The 26,248-nt window shown below is 32.1% G+C and overlaps 1 protein-coding gene across 2 annotated transcripts; it reads left to right on the forward strand.

Moving 5' to 3' along the window:
* The first annotated feature begins 1,747 nt into the window (after positions 1 to 1,747).
* LOC143047639 (uncharacterized) lies at positions 1,748 to 25,660 on the forward strand. 2 transcript variants are annotated; one of them, XM_076220813.1, is made up of 10 exons: positions 1,748 to 1,834; positions 8,501 to 8,698; positions 10,104 to 10,138; positions 10,661 to 12,647; positions 14,394 to 14,526; positions 15,139 to 15,318; positions 19,433 to 19,618; positions 20,339 to 20,419; positions 20,753 to 20,953; positions 22,064 to 25,660. In XM_076220813.1, exons 2-9 carry the CDS (start codon positions 8,517 to 8,519, stop codon positions 20,951 to 20,953), a joined length of 2,985 nt encoding a protein of 994 aa, XP_076076928.1. In that variant the 5' UTR covers positions 1,748 to 1,834; positions 8,501 to 8,516; the 3' UTR covers positions 22,064 to 25,660. The 2 variants fall into 2 exon arrangements, with proteins under 2 accessions (XP_076076928.1, XP_076076929.1); XM_076220814.1 differs by lacking the exon at positions 1,748 to 1,834 and adding an exon at positions 2,891 to 2,901.
* Positions 25,661 to 26,248: the final 588 nt, after the last annotated feature.

The raw sequence follows: 26,248 nt of genomic DNA on the forward strand, positions 1-26,248 counted from the left end.
ACTCATAGATAGAAAATAAAATAAACTGACAACGCCATGGCTTAAAATAAAAAGACAAACAGACAAATAATAGTACAGAAGACACAACATAGAAAACTAAAGACTAAGCAACACGAACCCCATCAAAACTTAGGGTAATCTCAGGTGCTCATTTCTTGAAAAATGAACTGTAAGCATGGACATGGACTAATGTCAAATTGTTCTAAATGTTTTAAGAAATAAAACAAAACATCTTTTTTTTCAATTTTGAAATGATGTGAATTTACTATTATGCATGCATGGATGCAATTTGGGTAGAAAGTAAAATCACAAAAATACTGAACTTCGAGGAAAATTCGAAACGGAAAGTCCCTATCAATTTAATCAAAAACTTACACACATCAAACAAATGGATAACAACTGTCACATTTCTGACATGGTACAGGCATTTTTTATGTTGAAAATGGTGGATTGAAACTGATTTTATAGCGCTAAACCTCCCACTTGCATGACAGTCGCATCAGATTCCCGACGTTAAATTTACAATGCGTGAACAAAACAGACATATTAGTCAAAACAGGGGGTCCATTGATCATAACAGAATCATGAATCGGTTGGAGATCTGTTCAAACCAATTTTTCTATGATAATTCAATATAGACAATGATAGATTCAAAATTAAATGGGTGTAAATATATCGTGTGATCATGTGTAAATAAAGGCCGGGAAATAAGGATACACCTACAAAATAAATACATAATGGAAACTTTTGTCTCATGTCTCACCCGGGACTATGAAAAAAGAAACGTAGGCGAAAAAACTTTCAAAATAGGTGCAATTAGGGTACCCTTACGTTAAATTACCCCGCCCCCCTAAAACATATTTACTTAATATGTTGTTCAAAACGCGTGTCATTTCATAAAGATCTTAAAAAATACAAATGGTTAAGTCTCAAAGAAATCTTCCAAGATGTCTGGCCGCAGCTATACATTTTGTTGAATATAGTGGTCATTCGGAACTTGATGATTTGGGTACTGTGACGTTATCTATCAATGGGTTCATCAATCAGATTGGTGATCTATGAAGTGGGCGTCGAGTATGTTATTTTATGATTTAGTGCGATAAGGTTACTTGTGATGTCACTATGACGTTGTATGATCTTGTATAAGTATGTCGTAATTCACGCTTCTATTTCATAATCTTTCATGATACTGAGTTTTTCAGTCAAACTAATTTTTTTTATGAAATAGCGGTTATTTTTAAAGGGGTAAGAGGAGTGCTGATCCCGAAATCTCGGGCTTAAAAGATCACACGAGATCCCGAAATTCGAAAAAAAGAATTCCCGGATCTCGAAATCCCGAGCTTAAAAACACGCGATCCCGGAGTCCCGATAAAGTACCTATCTCCCCTCATTTGTGGAAAATACATATTGTGGCAAATTATATATTTCGGAAAAAGCCATTTTGAGCATTTTGTGGCAGTTCTAGATCTTAATGTGATGCCTTTTTGCACTACGTTTGGTGCGGTTATATTTGTTTACTGTGCTTATTTGATTGGTCGATAATTAGGTCATCTAAACAAAGGTCTCGTGAAAAAAAATAAAGTACATTTCTTTATTCTTTTTATCACGAATTTCATCGATTAAATAAACATCAATTTTTTTTATACATAGTTGAAAGGAATACCGATTTTTTGTATAAATAATTATGATTTCCAATCTTTTCAAAGTCCATGTCTTTAACATTGTTTGTTGAAAAGGGAAATAACTTTACTCATTGGAGCTGAATAAATTCTTGACCAATCGTCGTCGAAACATTATTCATTTCCTGTTATGGCGGCATCCTTGTTTCACAAATGTAGGTGATGTTTTGGTGGAGATATATAAACAAAAGCAACAATTTCTATAAAAAATGAAATTTAAAACAATAAGTCATATTTGCTCCACAAAACCACACCATTAAAATCTAGACAAGTGTCAAAACACACTGTGAACAGATGTCGTCTTGTCTGCTTTATCGGCGTCCTCGTTTTTACGAAATGTATTTTCATAATCATATTTCTAGTTGCGTTGATTACCGGCATTACAAATCTCTACAATGGTATCATTTCCTAACACACGAAAGAATTGAAAGGCATGAAAAATGATTCCATAAAAGAAATAGAAATCTAATGAGCGAAGAGCTACTCAAAAGTCACATGTGTGAACACACACTTTTGTTTTAGCCTGGGAAAACCCCATACACTGTATGTTCATTTACATGTAAGCATGCGGCCCAGGCTTTTAATTTTTTTCTCCTATAGGAAAAAGAATCCAACAAAATTTTTTAAGAAATGAGCTTCTGGACTCTTAAAAGTTTATCTTGTAAGCTGTACTAGTGTAATGCTTACAATGTGGCACTGTAACGCTACTAGACATATGCAGGTTATTTCTTTTGTAACCAGAGAACATGAATTTCCATACAAAATTGCTTGTCTCCCACTCCCAGGACTCAAATTCACCTTATCGCTGTTTGTCCCCCTTACTAGATATCACACAGGTTCCCGTAAAATGTTAACTTCATAAAACAAAATATCTGACGCCACAATGGAAAAGAGATTGTTTTATTCATCAAAAATTCAAGTGGCCAGGTCAGCCGAGATTAGTGATAAGGTGTATTGGGACCTCTGTGTTTCAAGGGAATCTGGGTCTGTTCGCATGTATACTGACTGAGCTAAACAAATACTTCCTTAGCTCAACCGATTACAGCTGACTAAGTATTTTCTAATGAAGGGAAGCAATTCTGTCACACTTCCCCACCTCAAGAGTAATCTGGGTCGAATTAGTGTTATTGCAACAGTGAATGATAATGCCTCACCAATTTATTTCCTTCTTCAACAGATATTTATAGTTGGTTGACCGTTATGGAATAACCGTTTCACAAATGATATCGGATATGTGCCTAACGTCGTAACTACAATCCCCTTCCCTTTCATGAATGTGACCTACCGAATAAGACTATTTACCAGATTTGTTATCACATAAGCAACACGACAGGTGCCACATGTGGAGCAGGATCTGCTTACCCTTCGGGAGCATCTGAGATCACCCTTGGTTTTTTGGTGGGGTTCGTGTTGTTTATTTTTTAGTTTTCTATGTTGTGTCATGTGTGCTGTTGTTTGTTTGTCTTGTTCATTTTTAGCCATGGCGTTTCAGTTTGTTTTGGATTTATGAGTTTGACTGTCCCTTTGGTATGATCACTATCTTTCGTCCCTCTTTTATATATTTTTTTTCTAAAGGGAAATTTAAAAAAATATCCTAACTTCCCCTATCTGGAAAAGTGAATTTTTCTAATAATCGCGCTGTTTTTTTGGGGTGAACCTATGTGTTCCAGAGATGGATCCGATTACTTTCAATGTAATTGAATAAATTACAATTACTTTGTCATTTGTACGATTAAATTAAATTAATGATTACATCATTTCTGAAAGTATCTGATTAAATTAATGATTACATTGGCAAAGTAATCATGATTACATCTGATTACAATGAATTTAAAAACAAAACATTTTGAATGATTTGAATGAATAAACGTTCAATATAACTATAGCATTTTTTAGAAAGTATTTTATTTGGTTCAATTATAAAATGATAACTTCAAATTAAACTTCATTTATTTAAAAAAACACCAAATTTCACTACATATATATACATTACACTTTATCACCAATGATCTCTGAATTATTTTGAATTAAATTTAATTACGATATTTCATAATCAAGAGTTTTTTTGTTTGTCTTCTGACCTTTCATAATTTATATGTATTCCAAGTTGCAGTTTATGGAAGTTTAAATATGGATGAAATAAAGTTACCAGTTAAAACTATGTTAAATTGTAATAGAAATGCTTAATCGAATTGTAAACAATATGTAAGTACTAAAAATCATCGCATTTTACATGTCCAGTCCAAATACAAACAAAAAATTAAACAACATATTTGTCCAACTTTTAATTCAGTTTGTGCTACATGTAATTAGATAAATTTTCATGTCTGATTTATCTTTTATCATATATATTTCCCTACAGCTATACTCAATTGGTAATTGCAATAAAAACAAACATTAACTAGTCTCCTACCTGTCAATTCAAAGTTGACAAAAATCACAAAAATTAACAAAAGATTATAATTCAGGGTTAAAGAAAAGTATTACTTGAATATTTAACAGTTATTATCAAATATCAATATGAAGATCATTATAAAACGATGAATGTACATGTACATTTTGTATGTACAATAGCTTTGACCAAAAAGGTATATAATTGTACTATATGTCTCTGCTTAGGCTAATGATGACTTTTCAATACTGTAAATTTATTTTTGACTGAAGTAGACATGCTTGAAGTAACCAAACCATTTAAGTATGTTTAAAATTTATCATATATGAATAACAAAGAGGTTCATTTAATAACCAAAAACACAATTATAGATTTTTATACGACCGCAAAAATTTTAATTTTTTGGTCGTATATTGCTATCACGTTGGCGTCGTCGTCTGCGTCGTCGTCCGAATACTTTTAGTTTTCGCACTCTAACTTTAGTAAAAGTGAATAGAAATCAATGAAATTTTTACACAAGGTTTATGACCTCAAAAGGAAGGTTGGGATTGATTTTGGGAGTTTTGGTCCCAACATTTTAGGAATTAGGGGCCAAAAAGGGCCCAAATAAGCATTTTCTTGGTTTTCGCACTATAACTTTAGTTTAAGTGAATAGAAATCTATGAAATTTTGACACAAGTTTTATGACCACAAAAGGAAGGTTGGGATTGATTTTTGGAGTTGAGGTCACAACAGTTTATGAACTAGGGGCCAAAAAGGGGCCCAAATAAGCATTATTTTTGGTTTTTGCACCATAACTTTAGTATAAGTAAATAGAAATCTATGAAATTTAAACACAAGGTTTATGACCATAAAAGGAAGGTTGGGTTTGATTTTGGGAGTTTTGGTCCTTACAGTTTAGGAATAAGGGGCCCAAAGGGTCCAAAATTGAACTTTGTGTGATTTCATCAAAAATTGAATAATTGGGGTTCTTTGATATGCCGAATCTAACTATGTATGTAGATTCTTAATTTTTGGTCCCGTTTTCAAATTGGTCTACATTAAGGTCCAAAGGGTCCAAAATTAAACTTAGTTTGATCTTAACAAAAATTGAATCCTTGGGGTTCTTTGATATGCTGAATTTAAAAATGTACTTAGATTTTTAATTATTGGCCTAGTTTTCAAGTTGGTCCAAATGGGGGTCCAAAATTAAACTTTGTTTGATTTCATCAAAAATTGAATAAATGGGTTCTTTGATATGCCAAATCTAACTGTGTATGTAGATTCTTAATTTTTGGTCCAGTTTTCAAATTGGTCTACATTAAGGTCCAAAGGGTCCAAAATTAAACTAAGTTTGATTTTAACAAAAATTAAATTCTTGGGCTTATTTGATATGCTTTATCTAAATATGTACTTTGATTTTTGATTATGTGCCCAGTTTTCAAGTTGGTCCAAATCAGGATTCCATATCAAGTATTGTGCAATAGCAAGAAATTTTCAATTGCACAGTATTGCACAATAGCAAGAAATATCTAATTGCACAATATTGTGCAATAGCAATTAATTTTCAATTGGAGTTATCTTTCTTTGTATAGAATAGTAGTTGATAATATATGTTGGAAATTTGCCAGACATGACTATGATGTCATTTTCTATTTTTATTTGCCAATAACTTTATGTATATAACTTCATTGGAAATTTGCCAATATAAAATGTTGCTGATGAAGCTTTTTTTCCTTATCTTATCTAAAATGTTTTTAGATAATGTATGTTGGACATTTGCCAGACATGACTATGATGTCATTTTCTATTTTTATTTGCCAATAACTTTATGTAAATAACTTCATTGGAAATTTGCCAATATAAAATGTTGCTGATGAAGTTTTTTTTTATTGTTTTATACAATAAACAATGTATATTCACTTTTACTACCAACCAATCTTTACCATTCAGTGATAACAAGCACTTTATTTTACATTTTAATATTTTATGATGTATTTAAAAGAGTAGTTATTGTTGCAAACTCCATTAGAAATTTGAATTGATATCAGTTTTGGAAAAAGGGAAACGGGGATGTGAAAAAAGGGGGGGGGGTTAAATTTTTCTCATTTCAGATTTCATAAATAAAAAGAAAATTTCTTCAAACATTTTTTTGAGAGGATTAATATTCAACAGCATAGTGAATTGCTAAAAGGCAAAAACAAACTTTTAAGTTCATTAGACCACATTCATTCTGTGTCAGAAACCTATGCTGTGTCAACTATTTAATTTTAGATTTAAAAAGTTTGAAGAAGAAATCTTTAATTGTAAAATTTGTAAAATCTTAACATTTGTTTTGTGTAAAAAAAACCCATGTAATGTCAAAAATTTGATCACAATCCAAATTCAGAGCTGTATCACGCTTGAATGTTTTGTCCATACTTGCCCCAACTGTTCAGGGTTCGACCTCTGCGGTCGTATAAAGCTGCGCCCTGCGGAGCACCTGGTTTTCATTGTAATCAGAATGTAATCAAAAAGTAATCATGATTACAGGGTATTTTGAAAAGTAATTGATTAAATTAAATTACATGTAATCAGATTTTTGGCTGATTACTTGAAAAATAATAATCAATTACAGCTGATTAACGATTACAATTACCCCAAGTCTGAATTGTGTTCTGGACGGTTGAGCTGTTCCTGCTTCTAGCAAGACGCCAGCCTTGTTGCTTATTATAAGTCATGTCTGGTGAGGGAGGAAAGACATATATGACAATTCAATGAAATTCTTTTAAGGCAGTTGAAATAATTATTGAATTATTAAGTTCAAGATCTGATGTCCTCAAAAAGCATTAATACAAGAAGTCATAAATATATATGCTGCAATTAAATGTTGGCATTACACAATGTTACGTGTCTTGGTGAACAAAAAAACCTAACACTTCAGCAGTTGATAAATTAAAGAAATATATATTTAAATTAATGTTTTAATCAAAACTGTCAGAACCTCTGATTTTATGTTAACCAAAAATAATCGCTCAAGGATCGCCTTAAAAATTTGGCAACTTTCCAATCGCAAATCCCAATTTATTGGAGTGGAAAAATCTGTAGAACAAGAAATTAAATTGGTGTGGCTTAACAAGCAAATGGCCGGCGATAACTAGTGTGCTTATACACAAATGTAGATACATTTTGTAGCTAGGTTAATGAAAAAATAACCTAAACTTGATGTCCAAATGTTCATTACAGTTTCACACTCAAAAACATTTAAAGAACATTAAAAAAAAATTCCATATGTTGATTTCATGAAGAAAAAAATATAGATCTACCAAGTCATTTTTGTTTGGTCATGCAATAGGAAATACACTTTTTTATGCCCCTCCTACGATAGTAGAGGGGCATTATGTTTTCTGGTCTGTGCGTTCGTTTGTCCATTCATGCACTTCCGTGCGTCAATCTGTCGCGCTTCAGGTTAAGTTTTTTGTCAAGGTAGTTTTTGATGAAGTTGAAGTCCATTCAACATGAAGCTTAGTACACTTGTTGCTTCTGGTATGATCGATCCAATTTTAATGCCAAATTAGATTTTTTTCCCAATTTCACGGTTAACCCTTTCGCCGATGAGTCCTGTTTTACCGGGATTGGAATACCTCTTTTATATTTCCCGCTAATAACAGTGCAAACATGAGTTATCTTTCTTTGTTGAATACCCTGATGAAAGTGCAAACATGACACTTCCGTTTGTTGAAAACCGTGTCAAAATCAGAGGAAATTTACGGAATTTACGAGAATTTGAAATGAGGGAACATTTTTTTTTAAAGAATAAGGAAGAATTGAAGCCAAACTAGTATACTTTTTTGACATAGAATGTTGTTTCATGTACAAAACACTTGGAATGGACATCGTTTAGTGTAAGGAATTTGTACAGCCTCATTAAATTTTTCAAAATTTTGCCGTTTTGGGTAAAAAAAAATACGATTTGTTCTCAAAGAACAGAATTTTGAGAATTTCACCTAGATAATGCCAAAAATTTGAATATTTTATGAAGAAAAAATTATCAGAACATGAACAAAACTCTGACCATGGTGTGAGTGAATGAAATAAAGACACAAATAACAACAGACAATTTTTTATTGACATTTATAATGAAGATCTCCCACTTAAGTAATAGTAGCCAGGGAAGCCATCGTCTCAGAGTAGCTTCTGTCTGGGCAGCTATCTGTGAAAGGGTTAGTGGAACATGATAGTGTGATTGGGGCATCCGTGTACTTTGGTCACATTCTTGTTTATTATTATTATTGGCCTTGTCTAAAGCTGTCAAATTGTTTTTTTTTTTTCAATTTAATTGATTTCACTCCCTTCTGGGTACTTTATCCTTGGTTTTAAAGAGATTCTTAAGAATGTTGTTACAAATACTTACATGAAAAGTCAAAATATAGATTATACCATGTTACATCTTACTATATTTTCTTCACAGAAGATAAAAGTACAAGATGCCAAGAGCAAACAAAAGAGGTGCAGCTGAAAGTTCAGGTCCAGCTCGCAGAAGCTCAAGGACTCCAGCTAGGGCTGAGCCTGAACCAGTGAAAAAAGCCAGAGGAGCATCAGCTTCCAGTGATGCAAGTCCAGCAAAAGCCACTAGGAAGGCAAGCCCAAGTCCTGCACCCACTGGCAGGTTAGAACCACTATCTTTGAGCATTACACATATATTGATATTTCACTTTCATAATTGTCAAAAAATACCAAATTTCATGCAAAAGATATCCAACATTCAAATTCCAGTTCTAAACAACAAACAGGCGTCTTTATAAAACATTGTGACATTATGTTATTTCAAAAATTCAACCAAACTAAATTTTGAAAATTTTATGCATGTTTGTAAAATTTGATAGAACCCCCTGATCACCAAGAAGCTTCCTTATTCTGAATTGGTATAGAATTAATGAAAAACAAAGAATGCAACATAAAAAATTGATTTCAAATCAAAAAAGATTGGTTAGATTCGTAGAAGTACTTTCTTAAAAACTGCTTTCGGGTTGGTAAATTTGAAAATGGAAAATAGAAATTTTCTAAAGAGACATTTTATATTTGCTCCTGATTAGATTTACAGGTAAGTTAATACTTGTACATGTACTGTTCTATATCATTGATAAAATCTGGTTATAAATGTTGTTCATTTATGTGTAAGTTAATTTTGATTCATATTGTTCTGGAACTTCGTTGTAACATGATGGACATATTACACACTGAAACGAGCCGAGATGTCAATTCTTTAATCATCGAGGGCCATACATAATGGAAGGTTAGTGTCCTGAAACATAACAACATATCTAAATCGTGTAAAGACAGAGGTTAACGAACTACAGGTACTGTCAAGGACAAAGTCTGTATCTTGTAGGCCTTCTTCCATCTCCCCGTAGTGAGCAGGGGACAACAGTTAAATAAATGTTATGATTGACAATTCATTACATTTGTACTGGCTAATGGAAGAGGTCTAAAATGATAAATTAAAAATAACATGACTTGGATGGAGAGTTCTCTTATTTGCACTCATACCACATGTTCTTATATCTATTCACCTGTAATTTACCTGTAAAAAAATCTGCGCAAATGAAAAAAATAATCAGCGCAAATGAAAGAAAAAATCGGCGCAAATGAAAGAAAAAAAATCGGCGCAAATGCAAAACGCCGGTATTAGGAGGGCCCTGAGGATAATAACACTTTACTGGAGTGGCAGTTTTATTACAGGAAAGGGATAACAAAACTAAAACAATTTAAAATGGTGATTTAGAAACTTGATCTCAAAGAAATGACCGAAATTATTTCAATTCAAAAATAATATATGTCCTAAATCCCAATTCCACATTTAGGACAAACACTTTCAGTTTAGGACAAGACTGGCATATATATGACCATTTCCGGACCCTTGAATTTGTAAACATAAAATACCTATTTCACTGTGAACAGGATTGTTTACAAAATTTATACTGGTATCCTAAATGTCATGGTTTAAATGTAAAAAACTCATGAAACCGAGACTTTTATCTTAAAATGTAAACAATATTTTTTTTTATTTGTAGAGGAAGAAGTGCAAAGGCAGCTTTAAAAGGACAAGGTATGACATTCTCAATTCTCACCAAATAAAAAAACCTGATCACAATAAAATCGACAATAGTGCTGAAAGTGGCAATAAACACCAACAATCAATCATTTAATCAACTCATCAAAACCATGACAATTTGGACACTTTTTGGCTCAACATGACAACATCATAGGTGAGGCAATTAAAATCCAACTTGACCTGCAATTTGTTGTATTTGGTTACATTGTAATGAATTCTTGTATTCCAAAGCAAGCTGATTAATAGTCAAAAGTATTTCTGAAAGTAAGAAAATTAATTTCAATGTCTGAAAACAATGATTGTGGCAAATAGAAACTCAAATTTGACCCAATATTCTTCTTGGAAAGTTGTGATGCAAGTTCTTTGTATTTCATTTATGTAAAATGTCGAATGTGGTGAAATATACATAATTAAGAATATATACTTACATTTGTTCGTTAATGAGTAACCTCTGAATGCACATTTAAGATAATTTGTTATCTGAATTTTATAATTATGTAAATGAATATATTGTAGGAGATGAATCAACACCCACCAAAGGTCGTGTAACAAGAGCTGTTGTGAAAGATAAGGAGGAAGAGACTGGTACAGGTAGGGGCAGGTCATCTACGCGTAAAACTGATAAGGCAAAGGAAGATCCACCAGCAAGGTCAGGCAGAGGAAAGTCAACAGGAACGCCAAGTAAAGCAAAAGCCACACCTAAAGGTGGACGTGGCAGGAGTGCAAGGGGTAGGGGTAAAAAGGAAGAGCCCGCTGAAGAAGAGGCTGATGATGATGAAGAGGAAGAAGAAGAGGAGGAGGAGGAAGAAGAGCCTGAGCCTCCCAAGAAAGCAACACCAAGAGGACGAGCTAAGACTCCAGCTAAAAGTCCTGCTAAAGCCAAAACACCAAGCCCAAGTCCTGCAAAGAAATCTCCAAAAACAACACCTAAGCCTGCAGCATCAAGAAGTCGTAGTAGAGGCGGTAAGAAAGAAGATGTTCCTTCACCACAGGTCGTACTTGAGAAGATGGATACCTCTGATGTAATGGAAAGTAAAGAAAGCGAGGAAGCTGCAACTGAGAAGACACCTGAAGTAGAGGTAAAAAGTCCTCGTGGAAGGCGAGCCAAGGCAGTAGAAAAACCTTCACCTTCTCCTTCATCTAGACCAGCAAGGTCAAGAAGGGGTACTCCAAAAAAAGAGGAAGAAACTACTGAAGAATCTGCAGACAAAGCTGAGGAAGAGGAAGAAAGTTCTAAAGACACAGAAGAACCCCAGGCAGATGAAAAAGTAGATCAAGAGCCAGAAAAAACAGAGGAACAAATGGAAGAGGAAGTGGAGGAAACTTCCGAAAAATCAGAAGAAGAAAAAGAAACTTCAGAAAAATCAGAAGAAGAAAAAGAAACTTCTGAAAAATCAGAAGAAGAAAAAGAAACAAAAGAAGTTGAGACAACAGAACCTGAAGAAGACAGTGCTGAAGATTTACCAAAAGAAACACAGCCGGATGAAAAAGAAGACCAAGAAACATCATCTGAAGAACCACCTACAGAACAGGTCCCAGATGAACCTGAGGCAGCAAAGGAATCTCAGGAAGAAGAGAAAGCTGAGGAACCAAAACCAGAACAAAAACTGGAAGTTCCAACTATCAATATTGAGGCAGCCTCAGATGCTGTGGAAATATCTGATGAAGATACAGCATCTTCACTTGTTGCTGAACCAGCCCTATCAGAAGCTGTTCAGATATCAGACGACTCACAATCTGTCTCAGAAGAAGCAGTCGTAGTTCCAGACGAAGAACCAGTTCAGTCTGAACCAATTGCAGTTGATGAAACTCCAGTACCAGTTCAGAACTCTGTCACTAATGAACCAGAAGTTATGGAAGTTGAATCTAATCAGGCTGTGGAGCCAGTTTGTGCTGATGGTAATCTAAATGGACAACCAGAATCAAAGAAAAGGAAAATAGATGATGTTGAGGAATCTGAACAAGAAAATGTAGAAGCTAAAAAAGCATGCGTCACAGAAGAACAGGTTGTTCAAGAAAATGGGGAAACTTCGCAACCTTCTGAAAAGGAAAATAGTGCACAAGTTACACAATATATGGATGATGTGACGACACACAGCACCGAGGATGATTATGTGATGGTTAATAAAGCTGATGTCCCTGATAGTAACAGTAAAGAAGTTCTTGATAGCTTACCACAACAGACATCAGATAGTGTTCAATCAAAAATAGACAGTATTGGAAAACTAGGACCTTTATTTAATAGGAAGTTTATTCAAAATCCGTCGTTTAAGGCTGAAAGTAGTGACTCTTCAAAACAATTTACTGTTGTTAGTTACAATATATTAGCCCAGTGCCACTTGGAAAGAAATGACTATTCATTCACACCTTCTGAATTTCTTTCATTGGAGAAGCGTCACCAAAAAATGATGTCCGAGTTTCAATATCTAGATGCTGATGTAGTGTGTTTACAAGAAGTTGAACCAAAATACTTTGAACAGCTGCTTCAACCTGCAATGTTAAGGTAAGTAACAATAAAAATTAAAATGGAACACAAAACAAACAAATAAATATAGAATATTAGGTCAATGCCAAAAAAATATAAAAAAAAAATGTATGAGCCCTTCTCTAGTTTTATGCTGAATACAAAATAGTTCATATTTTTATGACATTGTCCTAGTATTGTTTTTATACTGCAACTTAAATTAATAAATTGATAGCTTTTAAAATTGTAAATCAGATTTCAAACTTATTTTCATCATTTAATGAATCCCTGACTGGAAAAAGTGTTCCATGATGAAATTGATATTGCACAAAATATACTACTATAAAAAAAATATTACTATATTATTAAGGAAATAAGCACAACTAGTTGCAGTATAAAAATAATTACGTTAACAAAAAAAAACAAACAACAAGATATTTGAAAAAAATGAAGCTATACCTGGCACAGATGACACACAAATAAAACATTGCTATTGCATTTAATAATGATACATTTGTAATTCAGAAATATTTATGTGCATTTATTGTTTAACACTGGACATAGATGTGAGATTTTATTAATTCTCTCTCAAGTAGTGCCGTATATACAAATAATGCTATCATAATTTGAAAAAGTTTTGTTGGAAATTTGTTTTGTTTATTTGTCATGCCAGAGTTATGGGACTTCTTTCAATAATATCAAAACATAAAGTTAAAGATCCGATGTCTTGATGACCCTTGCAGCAACTCTTTGAGGGCCTGTAGGTGGCCTGTTGCAAGGCCAAATTTCTGTCCCTATCCAATATACCCTCATTTTCCAGTGGCAATCCAAATTTCCCCGACCATCATCCCAAATGGCCTCTATTATGACAAGACCTACCTATTGTATTTATTGTGAACTTGTTCTTGTCCTGAATATGCATGAAATATTTGCCACTGGACGTTAAGCAATCAACAATTAATCAATTATTAAATTCAAAGAGATATATTTTTATTTGGGTGTATACTGTAAACCAACTATTTTTTGTAGGTACATGTACTTTATTTTGGGTCTACCTCTTTTTTTTAGGCGTTTAATTTTGCGTTGTTAAATTTTCTTAACATAGTTATTTAATTTATATAAGGAAATTGAAGATTCCAGTTTTACATATTCAGGAAAATTTATATTCAAGCTATTTTTCTACTCATGAAAATAAATAGCTTAAAAATAAGTTGGTTTACAATATACAATTTAGATATTTAGCCCTAGCTAGGGACACATGGCTCCCATCAAAGACTTTCATCTAAATCATGGTCAATTTTTGTAAGTGCTTGATGCATTCAAATTCAGCGACTATTAGCATTGTTATCCTTTGTGTTAGATGTAACATGCATTGTGTATGTTAATAAAAAAAAAAAAGATGAGATTTTCATCCATAAAATATTGAAACATTTTGAAAGTCACAGAGCCATACTCATGATACTATAGTTTAAATTGGAAACTGTAATTGTTTATATACTATAAATCTTATAGCTTTTGTGTAGCTTACAGAAACCATTCAATTTCTTAACCTCCATTTTAAAATATGTCATCACATCTGCTTAGTCAAAGGAAAAACTAAATTCTTAAAATGACATTTAAAAAAGATGTTGAAAGGAACCAGGAGACATTCACAACACTAAATCAACGAGAAACTGTCAATGGCAAAAAAATGAAAGAAGATGAAAAGACAAATAAGTGAAATGTACATTCATTTGATGAAAATAATTTAACAGTTTATTCTTCATGGTACCCCTTTTCTTTTAGCCTTGGTTATTCAGGAATTATGAAAAAGAGAACTCAAGAATATTTTGATGAAGGAGAAGCAACATTTTGGAAAAACAGTAGATTTGCATTAGTGAAAAGTGAAACCAGCAGCTTAGCAACACTTGCAAACAAGGTATTGATATTCAAAGTTAATGTTAAACAAGGAAAATCAGGAAAAGCATTTACTAACTATACTGAAGTCATCATGGCTTGTTGACAAGCTAACTCATTAAATTTGAAATTTGTATAAATGTTTTTTGAACAAATTTAAAAACATGTATGGTAACTTTTTGATTTACATATTTGGACATTATTACCCGTTTCTTTTTGGAAATTTTTTCTTTGTATTCAGTAAAGCACGAGTAACAGCAATCTAAAAACCCTCAAGATGTGTTGAGGTTTATTAGTTTGCTTTCTGATTGAATTTATAACAAACAATTCATTATACATTATATATGTGCTAAATTCCGTTTCAGAATCTGATGCATTCTTAGGTCATATTTTCAAAAGCGTACACCAAAATGTTCTAAAAAATGGAAATCCATCCCATGACATAATGTTATTTTCATTTTTGTGTAAAAATAATGAGATTGAGATGACCCTTGTCCTTTAGATCCTGAAAAAGAGGCAAATTACAAGGATTTTGAATTAGCTAAATAGTTCTGCTTGCTATAAAGTTGTATGATTGGTAGTCCTTTCACAAGAAAGTTTTTTTGTCATCTCTTAACCACAACATATTTTATAGGAGGTTGAAGATGCCAGTTTGGATTCCGGTGTTAAAGCTGCAGTTCAGAAATACATGGATAAACCTGATGTAGTGGTTCTGACACAACTCAAATGTAACTTTACTAATAATGTTGTTACCGTTGGAAATATTCATGTACAGTGGGGCAAAATGGAAGTCCCAGATATTCAATGTATTCAGGTAAGCCAAAAAACATATGATAAAAAATGAATTATGAGTTTTAGTTTTTTTCATGATAAAACACAAGATGTTGCTAATTGCTATATCACTAAAAACTAAACTATGAACTTATGAGCTCTATCACATTTTTTTCTAGACTTTCTTAGGATCTTCTAAAAGGTTAAATTTTGGTTCAAGATTTGTAAACCTTCTTCGCTGTCTTTTTAGCTCACCTGGCCCGAAGGGCCAAGTGAGCTTTTCTCATCACTTGGCGTCCGGCGTCCGTCGTCCGTCGTCGTCCGTCGTCCGTCGTCCGTCGTCCGTCGTCGTCCGTCGTCGTTAACTTTTACAAAAATCTTCTCCCAGTGTTCTCCCCAGGATTTTTGGATAGCACCAGGGTAACGCGTGACGAAATGAATTTTACAATATTGTGTATCGCGTTGCGTCGCTTATTTTTTTCTTGTTAGTTTTTGTCATTACCTTTTTGCCTTTGTTTTGTTTACTATGGTACTGTGTTGTATGGACTTTGGGTCAGAACATTATTGGTAGAAAAAGTAAATCAATAAAACAGTTTGTATACTTTAATATCTTTGAAAAAGAAAAGAAAGCACAATTAGTCTTTAAACTAAAGTCACTTCTTATATTTTGATCAAGCCATTTTGTCCCAATACTTGTAGTTACACTACACATTCCCCATGTTAGATTTGACCATAACAATGAACTTTGAACAAGATTAATTTTTGATACAGAATCTTCAGTAAATTAAAAACTTTCTATTCTTTTTAACAACAACAAATTAATTTATTTTCTTATGCATATTAGTTTTTACTTTAAATTATTTATATATAGTTAAAATATTTTATTTCAAATATGAAAGTAATTTTAAAATTTATATTCCTATTAAATTAGGCATTAAGTAAGCTTTACATCCATTACAATAAATATGTGGTGGTGTTTAACGACCTTGACTGGCCTTTCCGCCCTCGCACGGTCGGTTCTTTTTTACAATTTGAAATTACTACCAATATGATATAAAAGTCTGTGTATCAATAAAGGTATGATTCTCTAAAATAATTTGCAAAACATTTTTGTTGGTATGTTCTACGAAAGTTTTTATCCTTAATGTAACATTCTAATATAATTTTGCATTCAATTTGTACTTTATTTTAATTTTCAATGAGAAATCAAATTATGTGTGAGGAGCATTTATTTGTAATAAGCAAAATCAGGGGAAGTAACTCCACAATTAATTTTGACTAAAGACTGGCGTATTAGAGTTCATTTACAAATGTCTGCTTGTCCCCTATTACAAGTCTGTTATTAAAAATATGATCCCTTAATTAATTAAAACACAAGAGAATCATGTACATCGATTAAATCCAATCATCAAGGTTAACCTCAACAGGTAAATCAATCACGTGGTGTAAACAATCTACTTGTCAATACTGGATTAAACTGGTTAGAACTGGTCAATTTTCATGTAAAATTTTAATCCTCACTGAAAGTTGAAGTCATCTGAAACTTTACCGATTTTGATACGATTTTTTTACCGAAAACTTTAGCACCACGGAGAAAAATTATACATCGCGGCAAGAACGATACCACCGCGGTAGAAAATTATACATCGCGGGCCCGTGGTCCTTTAAGGGCCTGGGGAGAACACTGTCTCCTCTGAAACTACTGGGCCAAATCAAACCAAACTTGGCCACAATCATCATTGGGGTATCTAGTTTAAAAAATGTGTGGCGTGACCCGGTCAACCGACCAAGATGGCCGCCACGGCTAAAAATAGAACATAGGGGTAAAATGCAGTTTTTGGCTTATAACTCAAAAACCAAAGCATTTAGAGCAAATCTGACATGGGGTAAAAATGTTTATCAGGTCAAGATCTATCTGCCCTGAAATTTTCAGATGAATCGGTCAATCGGTTGTTGGGTTGCTGCCCCTGAATTGGTAATTTTGAGGAAATTTTGCTGTTTTTGGTTATTATCTTGAATATTATTATAGATAGAGATAAACTGTAAACAGCAATAATGTTCAGCAAAGTAAGATCTACAAATAAGTCAACATGACCAAAATGGTCAGTTGACCCGTTTAGGAGTTATTGCCCTTTATAGTCAATTTTTAACCATTTTTCGTTAATTAAAGTAATCTTTTACAAAAATCTTCTCCTCTGAAACTACTGGGCCAAATTAATCCAAACTTGGCCACAATCATCTTTGGGGTATCTAGTTTAAAAAATGTGTGGCGTGACCTGGTCAACCAACCAAGATGGCCGCCACGGCTAAAAATAGAACAAAGGGGTAAAATGCAGTTTTTGGCTTATAACTCAAAAACCAAAGCATTTTGAGGAAATCTGACGTGGGATAAAAATGTTTATCAGGTCAAGATCTATCTGCCCTAAAATTTACAGATGAATCGGTCAATCGGTTGTTGGGTTGCTGCCCCTGAATTGGTAATTTTGAGGAAATTTTGCTGTTTTTGGTGATTATCTTGAATATTATTATAGATAGAGATAAACTGTAAACAGCAATAATGTTCAGCAAAGTAAGATCTACAAATAAGTCAACATGACCAAAATGGTCAGTTGACCCGTTTAGGAGTTATTGCCCTTTATAGTCAATTTTTAACCATTTTTCGTAAATTAAAGTAATCTTTTACAAAAATCTTCTCCTCTGAAACTACTGGGCCAAATTAATCCAAACTTGGCCACAATCATCTTTGGGGTATCTTGTTTAAAAAATGTGTGGCGTGACCTGGTCAACCAACCAAGATGGCCGCCACCGCTAAAAATAGAACATAGGGGTAAAATGCAGTTTTTGGCTTATAACTCAAAAACCAAAGCATTTTGAGGATTTCTGACATGGGATAAAAATGTTTATCAGGTCAAGATCTATCTGCCCTGAAATTTTCAGATGAATCGGTCAATCGGTTGTTGGGTTGCTGCCCCTGAATTGGTAATTTTGAGGAAATTTTGCTGTTTTTGGTTATTATCTTGAATATTATTATAGATAGAGATGAATTGTAAACAGCAATAATGTTCAGCAAAGGAAGATCTACAAATAAGTCAACATGACCAAAATGGTCAGTTGACCCCTTTAGGAGTTATTGCCCTTTATAGTCAATCTTTAACCATTTTTCATAAATCTAAGTAATCTTTTACAAAATCTCCACTGAAACTACTAGGCCACAATCATCTTTGGGGTATCTAGTTTGAAAAATGTGTCCGATGACCTGGCCATTCAACCAAGATGGCCGCCACGGCTAAAAATAGAACATAGGGGTAAAATGCAGTTTTTGGCTTATAACTATGAAACCAAAGCATCTAGAGCAAATCTGACAAGAAGTTTAATTGTTAATCAAGTCAATATCTATCTGCCCTGAATTTTTCTGATGAATTGGACAACTGGTTGTTGGGTTGCTGCCCTCCAATTGGTAATTTTTAAAGAAATTTTGCCGTTTTTGGTTATCTTGAATACTATTATAGATAGCGATAAACTGTAAACAGCAATAATGTTCAGTAAAGTAAGATCTACAAATAAGTCAACATGACCTAAATGGTCAATTGACCCCTTAAGGAGTTATTGCCCTTTATAGTCAATTCTTAACAATTTTCATTAATTTGGTAAATTTATGTAAATTTTTACCAAATATAGTTCTCTGTTACTAATGGGCAAAGTTCATTATAGATATAATTGTAAGAAGCAAAATCGTTCAGTAAAGTAAGAACTTCAAACACATCACCATCACCAAAATACAATTTTGTCATGAATCCATTTGTGTCCTTTGTTTAATATGCACATAGACCAAGGTGAGCGACACAGGCTCTTTAGAGCCTCTAGTTTTTAAGAACTATGAATCATAGCTTCCTTTAAATTTGTGAGCATGCTATACAGTGTGATAAGTTTTCACATTTATTGGTTATTAAATTCATTTATAGGGGAGGTATCAAAAGGAAGCAAAAGATCTCAGTTTAAATTTGTTTTGAGGCACTTCGTTTAAATTTTCTTCTATAGAAAAATGAAATAAACAGATTTAACTTAAGTCAATTATAATAATTTTGTGTATGATGCAACCCGTAAAAATGTGAATAAGAACAACAGTAAGATAACTTTTACAATGTTTTATTTTTTAGATATCATGTGCCATAAAAGCTTTATTAAACTTAGCTGAAAGTGATAGTAATCCTCATATTTTATGTGGTGACTTTAATTCTGAGGCCACTAGTCCTGGATATCAGCTTGTTTTGGAAGGCTTCCTGTCTGATGACATGATTGACCAGCTTCAAAGTATAGAAAATGTTGACATGCCTGATGGAAGTGTAAGTATATATATCATGTATATCAAAATGTCAGTTCTTGATCATTTCATTTTGTTAGTTCATCTGCAACTTGTGATAAAGTATTATTGACAATGGTCATGTGATTAAGTATTATTGACAATGGTCATGTGATTAAGTATTATTGACAATGGTCATGTGATTAAGTATTATTGACAATGGTCATGTGATTAAGAAAATTTTGATAATGTTAAATTTGATCCGGTTGGTTATATTTTGATATTTACTGGGTTATAGATCAACACATTTTGATATTTTTAGTATAATACAGTTATTGCATCAATATTGCTGGTAGAGGAGATTTTTATATTGAATGAGCTTGCAACTGCAATATATATTAAACATGGGATAATGTTCACTATTGATCTTTACAATATCTTAAATCTTTTATTGAATATATATATATATAGTTCTTGAAAATTAGTAAATTATATATATTCTATGATCAGTTAGAGGATGATCTCTACCATTTCCAATCCGTCAGCCTTTTCATTAACTGTGGTATCCTTTTGAATGAACCAATGGTTGCTAAACTTTTATCAGACATTTTTGTGGAAAAAAGTTTAGCAGCAGAAAACTAAAAACAAGTGTAAACAGAAAACAAATCTAATGTTTCAGTACAGATAAAGTAGTTCCCAGAATAAAAATAAAAATTATAAAGTGACTTTTAAATGTTATTGATAATATTTTAATTTTTTGTAGAAGAAAGCTTTATTCAATCAGCTGTACAGAGCATTCCAACATCCATCATCTAATATTAAAAGTTCTTATTTATCAACACAGGTTAGTACGAATAGAAACTATATAATACTCTGCTTAAAATGATCGAGTACACTTTGTAACCAATGCTGTTTTTTTTTTATATAGACAAAAGCTTGTAACAGAAGTTATGCCCCTTTATAAATGGACACATTCCCCATTTATTTTAAATTAATTTAACATAATAAGAATCCATTTGATGAAAATATCTCAATCATTGGATTGTAGTGGTTAACATCCTATTAATTGAAATCAAATCAAAAGATTTCAGAATTGGATTTTCTTAATCTTAGTTTAATAATTAGTAATTGATAAAGAAATAAACAAAAGTAATTAATCCTTGTGAATCTTTTGTAGGGAACTGAACCAACAGTAACAAGTTATAATCGAGTGATGCGGGCTGCTGTGGACTATATATTTTATAGTGCTAGCAGCTTGGATAATGTCGGTGTGCTGGAGGTAGCATCAGAAGCAGCCATTACAGAAACAGGTGGCATACCAAATGCTACTTTCCCATCAGATCATGTCTCTATCAAATCAACACTGTCATTCAAATAAGTAAGATAGTTTTTCTTGGATAATTCAGTTTTTCCTTTGTGTTTAATACAATGATTCATTGATATTTATGAAATTCTATAAAGATTGTTAAATGCAGACAATGACACAGAAAATATTTTCACAAAATTTTGTGGGATAATTTATGAAAAAAAATGATTAATTGGTTTTCTTGTTAAAGAGAAAAACACTCAAGCAACATAATTTATATTATAATTTGGCATAATAATATAAAGCCTATTTGTTGCGCATAAGCAGTGATGTCAGGCAAATAGAGTTGTCTTTCTTCTTACAGGCACTGTTATTTATAGGTAACACGTAACCTTACAAACATGAAACTTCAAGAGTTCTTTAATACTGTAAATTCAGAAAATGTTATTGTTATGTTTTTATTGATGTTAAAAATGCAACAATATCAGGTTTATCATTGTAGATACAAACATTAATTTCTGAATTCACAGTAATCCTTAAAAAAAAGCATTGAGGATTCTTCTAGACATGCTAACAGGGCAGAGTTCAATATTGTAGCTGCTATGTAGTGCTACGTAGATTTTGACTATTGAACGTGTAGCTATAGACTAGCTGCTACATAGATATTGATATCAGCTACATAGCTGCTACGATATTGAACTCAACCCTGGTAATCTATTATTTCTTTGTTTATAGATTAAATGTACATGAATTGATGTTTTTAAGATGGAATGTTTTAGGTCATTTATCTTCTAATGTAATTTAGTTTTGTATACGATACTGTTGATTCACTTATTTTAGTGCAGAGTTCGCGAAATCTTATTTTCCCTGGTGGTGCTTGAAGAAAATCTACTGGTCCTCACTATTAATTCTATTGAAAAATACTAAAATTGTGTCTGTCCTATGCAAAATTTTGGTGGTAAAATCCTGAGGACCACCACTTTTCGCGAACTGTTAGTGGGTATCAATTTCGTGGATTGAGGAAAACTTGCATGTTCATGGATATTTAATTTTGTGGTTTCAGCAAAATCCATGAAATCTACGATAAATTAATGAATCCACAGACCACAGTATTGTACAATTGCTGATAAAATTAAGATAAAATGGTTATATTTTTATCAAAAACTATTTGTGTCTTTTCAGGTCATTAGAATCACCCGACACCAGCCATTGTTGATATCAAAGTTGTAAATAAACATTAAGTCATTTTAACAGTGACAGTTACATGGAATGGAATAGTATAAATAATAAGTGTTTATTTTTGAACATGGTTCAGGGCTGTGAATGCATGTAACTGTAATACTGACAAGATATTGGTTTTATTCATAGATGGCATCTAAAATGTAATTCAGGTTATGTTGTTTATCTTTTAACCAGTTGCAGTTGTATTTTTTCAGGAGCATACCACGGGAGGGCTTTTTTTCGGTGTAATTCATGTACATACGAGTGTATTTTATATAGATCCACTATTATTATAATGACAGGATCTGATACATGAAGAAATTTCATAGGTTTTATTTTCAAATTTCATCGATGTACAATTTTTTCCATTGAACATTTGTAAAAATAAATATAAATATAAGATCAAATTCATACAAAGTAGATGATCTCAAAACACTGTAAGATACATATTCTTTCACATATATCTTAATATATTTCATCAATTTGGTGCAAAATTGGATTACAACTATTAAATGTAGGCAAATTATTTAAATAAGAATAAGTCCCATTAGATTTAAGAAGCAATATATTAGGTTTACCACAATCAGTGTAATAAGCAGAATAAGTTCTTTTATAATTTTAGTATGGAAAATATACAATTGGTGATCAAACACTAATAAATCATACATGCTTTACGCACATTCATTAAATAAAGTTTTATACTATCACTTGTATAGTTCATACTTAAATTCCACTAGTAGTCGTTCTATAAATACATCCACAGTTAATTGAAATAATAGGTTGTGGTTGAAATAATCGTAAACAAAGTTTTTTTTTTCTTCAAAAATTTTCTATCTAGGTCATGTTGGCAGCTGAACAATATTTCCCATCATATTTCAAGAACACAAATCATTAAGAGCATCCTTGATGGTCTTTTACATTTTAGTTACTCAGAAAGTTTTAAAAAATGACTAAAATATCAAGTGTATAGCTATCATTTGTCATCACCAACATAATAATATCATATTGTCAATTTGTTTTTATTAAATATAAAATGAGACTGGGAAATACAACAGCTTGATGTTTTATCTGTTCTCATATTGACAGCAGATAAGTTAAAATTTGACTCCGCAAAATTAGAAAAGTTTAGCTCCTAGCAGACAAGACAAGAAAAAAACAAAATCAAATATCTTGAATAGGGATGTAAAAAGCAGGTTGCAGTGTATATGTTACTAAATTGTTTTGTTCTTTGAATGAATTCGAATATATGAATACATCTCAAGTAGTTGGCACATTTTCCTTCGGTTGTAAATTGTACAAGAATTTTGTCTGTTGAAAGAAAAAGTTTTGCAATCCAGATAAATTTGTGTTAATATTTAAGAAAACTTCCAATGTTTGGAGAAATAAAATCTTGTTGTCTGTACATAATTTGTATTGTGCAAAAATATATATTTTGAGTTTTATGATGTCTCCCAAATTTTTATCATCAATATATTTTAACATTAAACAGAATTCATTTATCAGTTGTTTAGGTTTTTTTGTTACAGTAAACTTGTAGTTCACATTTTAACGTATATTTTATACTTGTTCATGTTACTTGTTTTAGAAAGTTAATTGTTCTTAAGGAAATGTTAGTATTTATAATAATAAATTCATGTGTGTAAATATTTGAAGTTCATGTACTTTTTAAAAAGTTTGGGGTTCTTTTTCTCATTTTTTGTGTGTGCAAATTTGTAAGAATGCAAAATGCAAAGTTTTAAACACCTGTATAAAGTGGATGACAAATTTACAAAGTTTTGACCTTTTATTCAAAAATATAAAAAATACCACTATGATGGGTTAGTTGAAGGACCTTGACTTCCCATGAGGGTCTCATTTGGTTGGATACAAACTAATTAAATAATTAATAAATGTACAAATAGGATATATTTTATTCAAATTGTTGCAAGTTTCTTACCATAATAATGATCATAATATAAAAATGCAATCTTGGTAGAGCCTTCTTGGAAGGTCAAAGATTGACCAACATCAAATTTACATTAACTGCTTTTATACATGCAAAATTTCTGTCATGAGAAAGACGAGGATTAGATTGAATTTAATTCCATTTAAACAACCATAACATATGTGAAATCTGATTTCATACATCTAAGTCTTTATGATTAAGATATCTGAATGACATGTACAGATATTATTAATATTAATGGGTAAGGACAACATTTGTGTAAATAGTCATCATATATGTTTTGTCATACTATTCACATCTTAACTTCATGCGTAAAAAAAGATACCTTTCTTTAGAGTTTGTCTAAAACATGCCCTTCTTTAAGAGCAACTAAAAACATAACTTTCTTTTGAATTTATTTAAAATATGGCCTTCTTTTAGAGCCACCAAAAAACGTACCTTTCAATTAGTATGTTAAGTGTAGCTTTCTTACAGTGAACATTTCAAAAGTTCCTTTTCTTTAGTGCAAATCAAAAATTACCTCCCTTTGAATGCAGCTAAGGGTTGTACCTGTCCATTTGTTAGTTGACCTCCCGTTTTCTTGAAAGTTGCTTCATACTGTGGGACAATCTGGATGTTGATTAGGTTTGAGGGCTAGAACAATCTTCTTACTAGAAAGTACTGTTAGAATAAGACCTTTAAATTTCACCCTGTTCAAAACAACCCTGCCTAAGTAGAAATCAGTTCAACTTAAAATTATTTGAAGTTATGTGTATGAAATTGTATTTCTGTTTTTTTTGTAACCATGCTGCTTCTAATGTTATATAAGTTGCTTTAATGGTTCTTGATATTATAAAGATGTTTGCGATGTAAGACATACTGGTAATAAGTCAGTCAGGAATGGTATGATGAATTATAAAATTGAGGTAGATATTATATATTCAAGTTATGCATTTATAGACATCAATGCTTCTTGCTTTTCTCTTTGTCCTCCCTTTAATTTATGTTATATAGGTACCAGAGATGTGAATGGTATTTCCATTAATAAAATGTTTTCCATCGACTATCAGAAAAGAAATTGTTTCTTTGTTGATTGTTTAAAATTAACATTAGAATATGTTTTGTAAGGAAAACATTTAGTTTACTTGTTCACTTTTAAAATTCTTGTTTCATTAAATTGGAGGTTGTTTCCACATTTTTCTCAAAACTTTAAAATACAAATCGACCAATTTTTATCTGTTACTGAACTATTCCGATTGAAGAAATATAACTTTTGGAAAACAAAGTATTAAATTACTCTGGGATGTTACAAGCCTTATGCCAGGTTGTTTTAAAATAGCAATTTTGAAAGTAGTCTTGGTTAGTTATTAAAACAGTACTTTGACAATTTAAACAACCTAACAAGTCTGTAAATAGGTTTTAAACTTAAACAATGCTCGATATGAATGTAACTTGAAGAATTGATGTGGAAAAAGAGCATTATTTATAGAACTTTAAAAGTCAATAAGTAAATAAACATTTCATCACTTGTACAGAAAATTATTTTAGAAATCTAGATATCTATTTGTTACAAAGATGTTTGATGGTAATGCCATTATGTAACCAATTACACAATTAAAAAGCATCTTGCTAAATTAGTGTTTTATATAGCCCTGAACATAGCCAAAGTAAGCACTTCACCTGTCAATTCCTACCATATGTTTCTTGAACTTTTTTTAAAAACCAAAATCCTAGGAAGTATCAGTTTTTGTCTGGCCTGCGACAAAATCCTAGGAAATATCAGTTTTTGTGTGGCCTGCGACAAAATCCTAGGAAATATCAGTTTTTGTCTGGCCTGCAACAAAATCCTAGGAAATATCAGTTTTTGTCTGGCCTGCAACAAAATCCTAGGAAATATCAGTTTTTGTCTGGCCTGCAACAAAATCCTAGGAAATATCCTTTTTTGTCTGGCCTGCGCACAATCAAAGTACTGTGGATTCTTTATTATCTGTTGGGATACCAATTTTTGTGGATATCTAGGTGAACCATGAAATTAAATGTCAACAAATGACATGTTTCCTATAGACATGTATGCAGACTTAAGCAAAACCACAAAATTAAATATACATGACATGCAAGTTTTCCCAAATCCACAGTATGTGTGACTAAGGGTGTATGGTATGATTGTAATAGGTACATGTCAGTCTGCCATGATTTCATTTGACCTTGACCTTATCTTAATG

Source organism: Mytilus galloprovincialis, chromosome 10, assembly GCF_965363235.1.
Source record: "Mytilus galloprovincialis chromosome 10, xbMytGall1.hap1.1, whole genome shotgun sequence".
Lineage (NCBI taxonomy): Eukaryota > Metazoa > Mollusca > Bivalvia > Mytilida > Mytilidae > Mytilus > Mytilus galloprovincialis.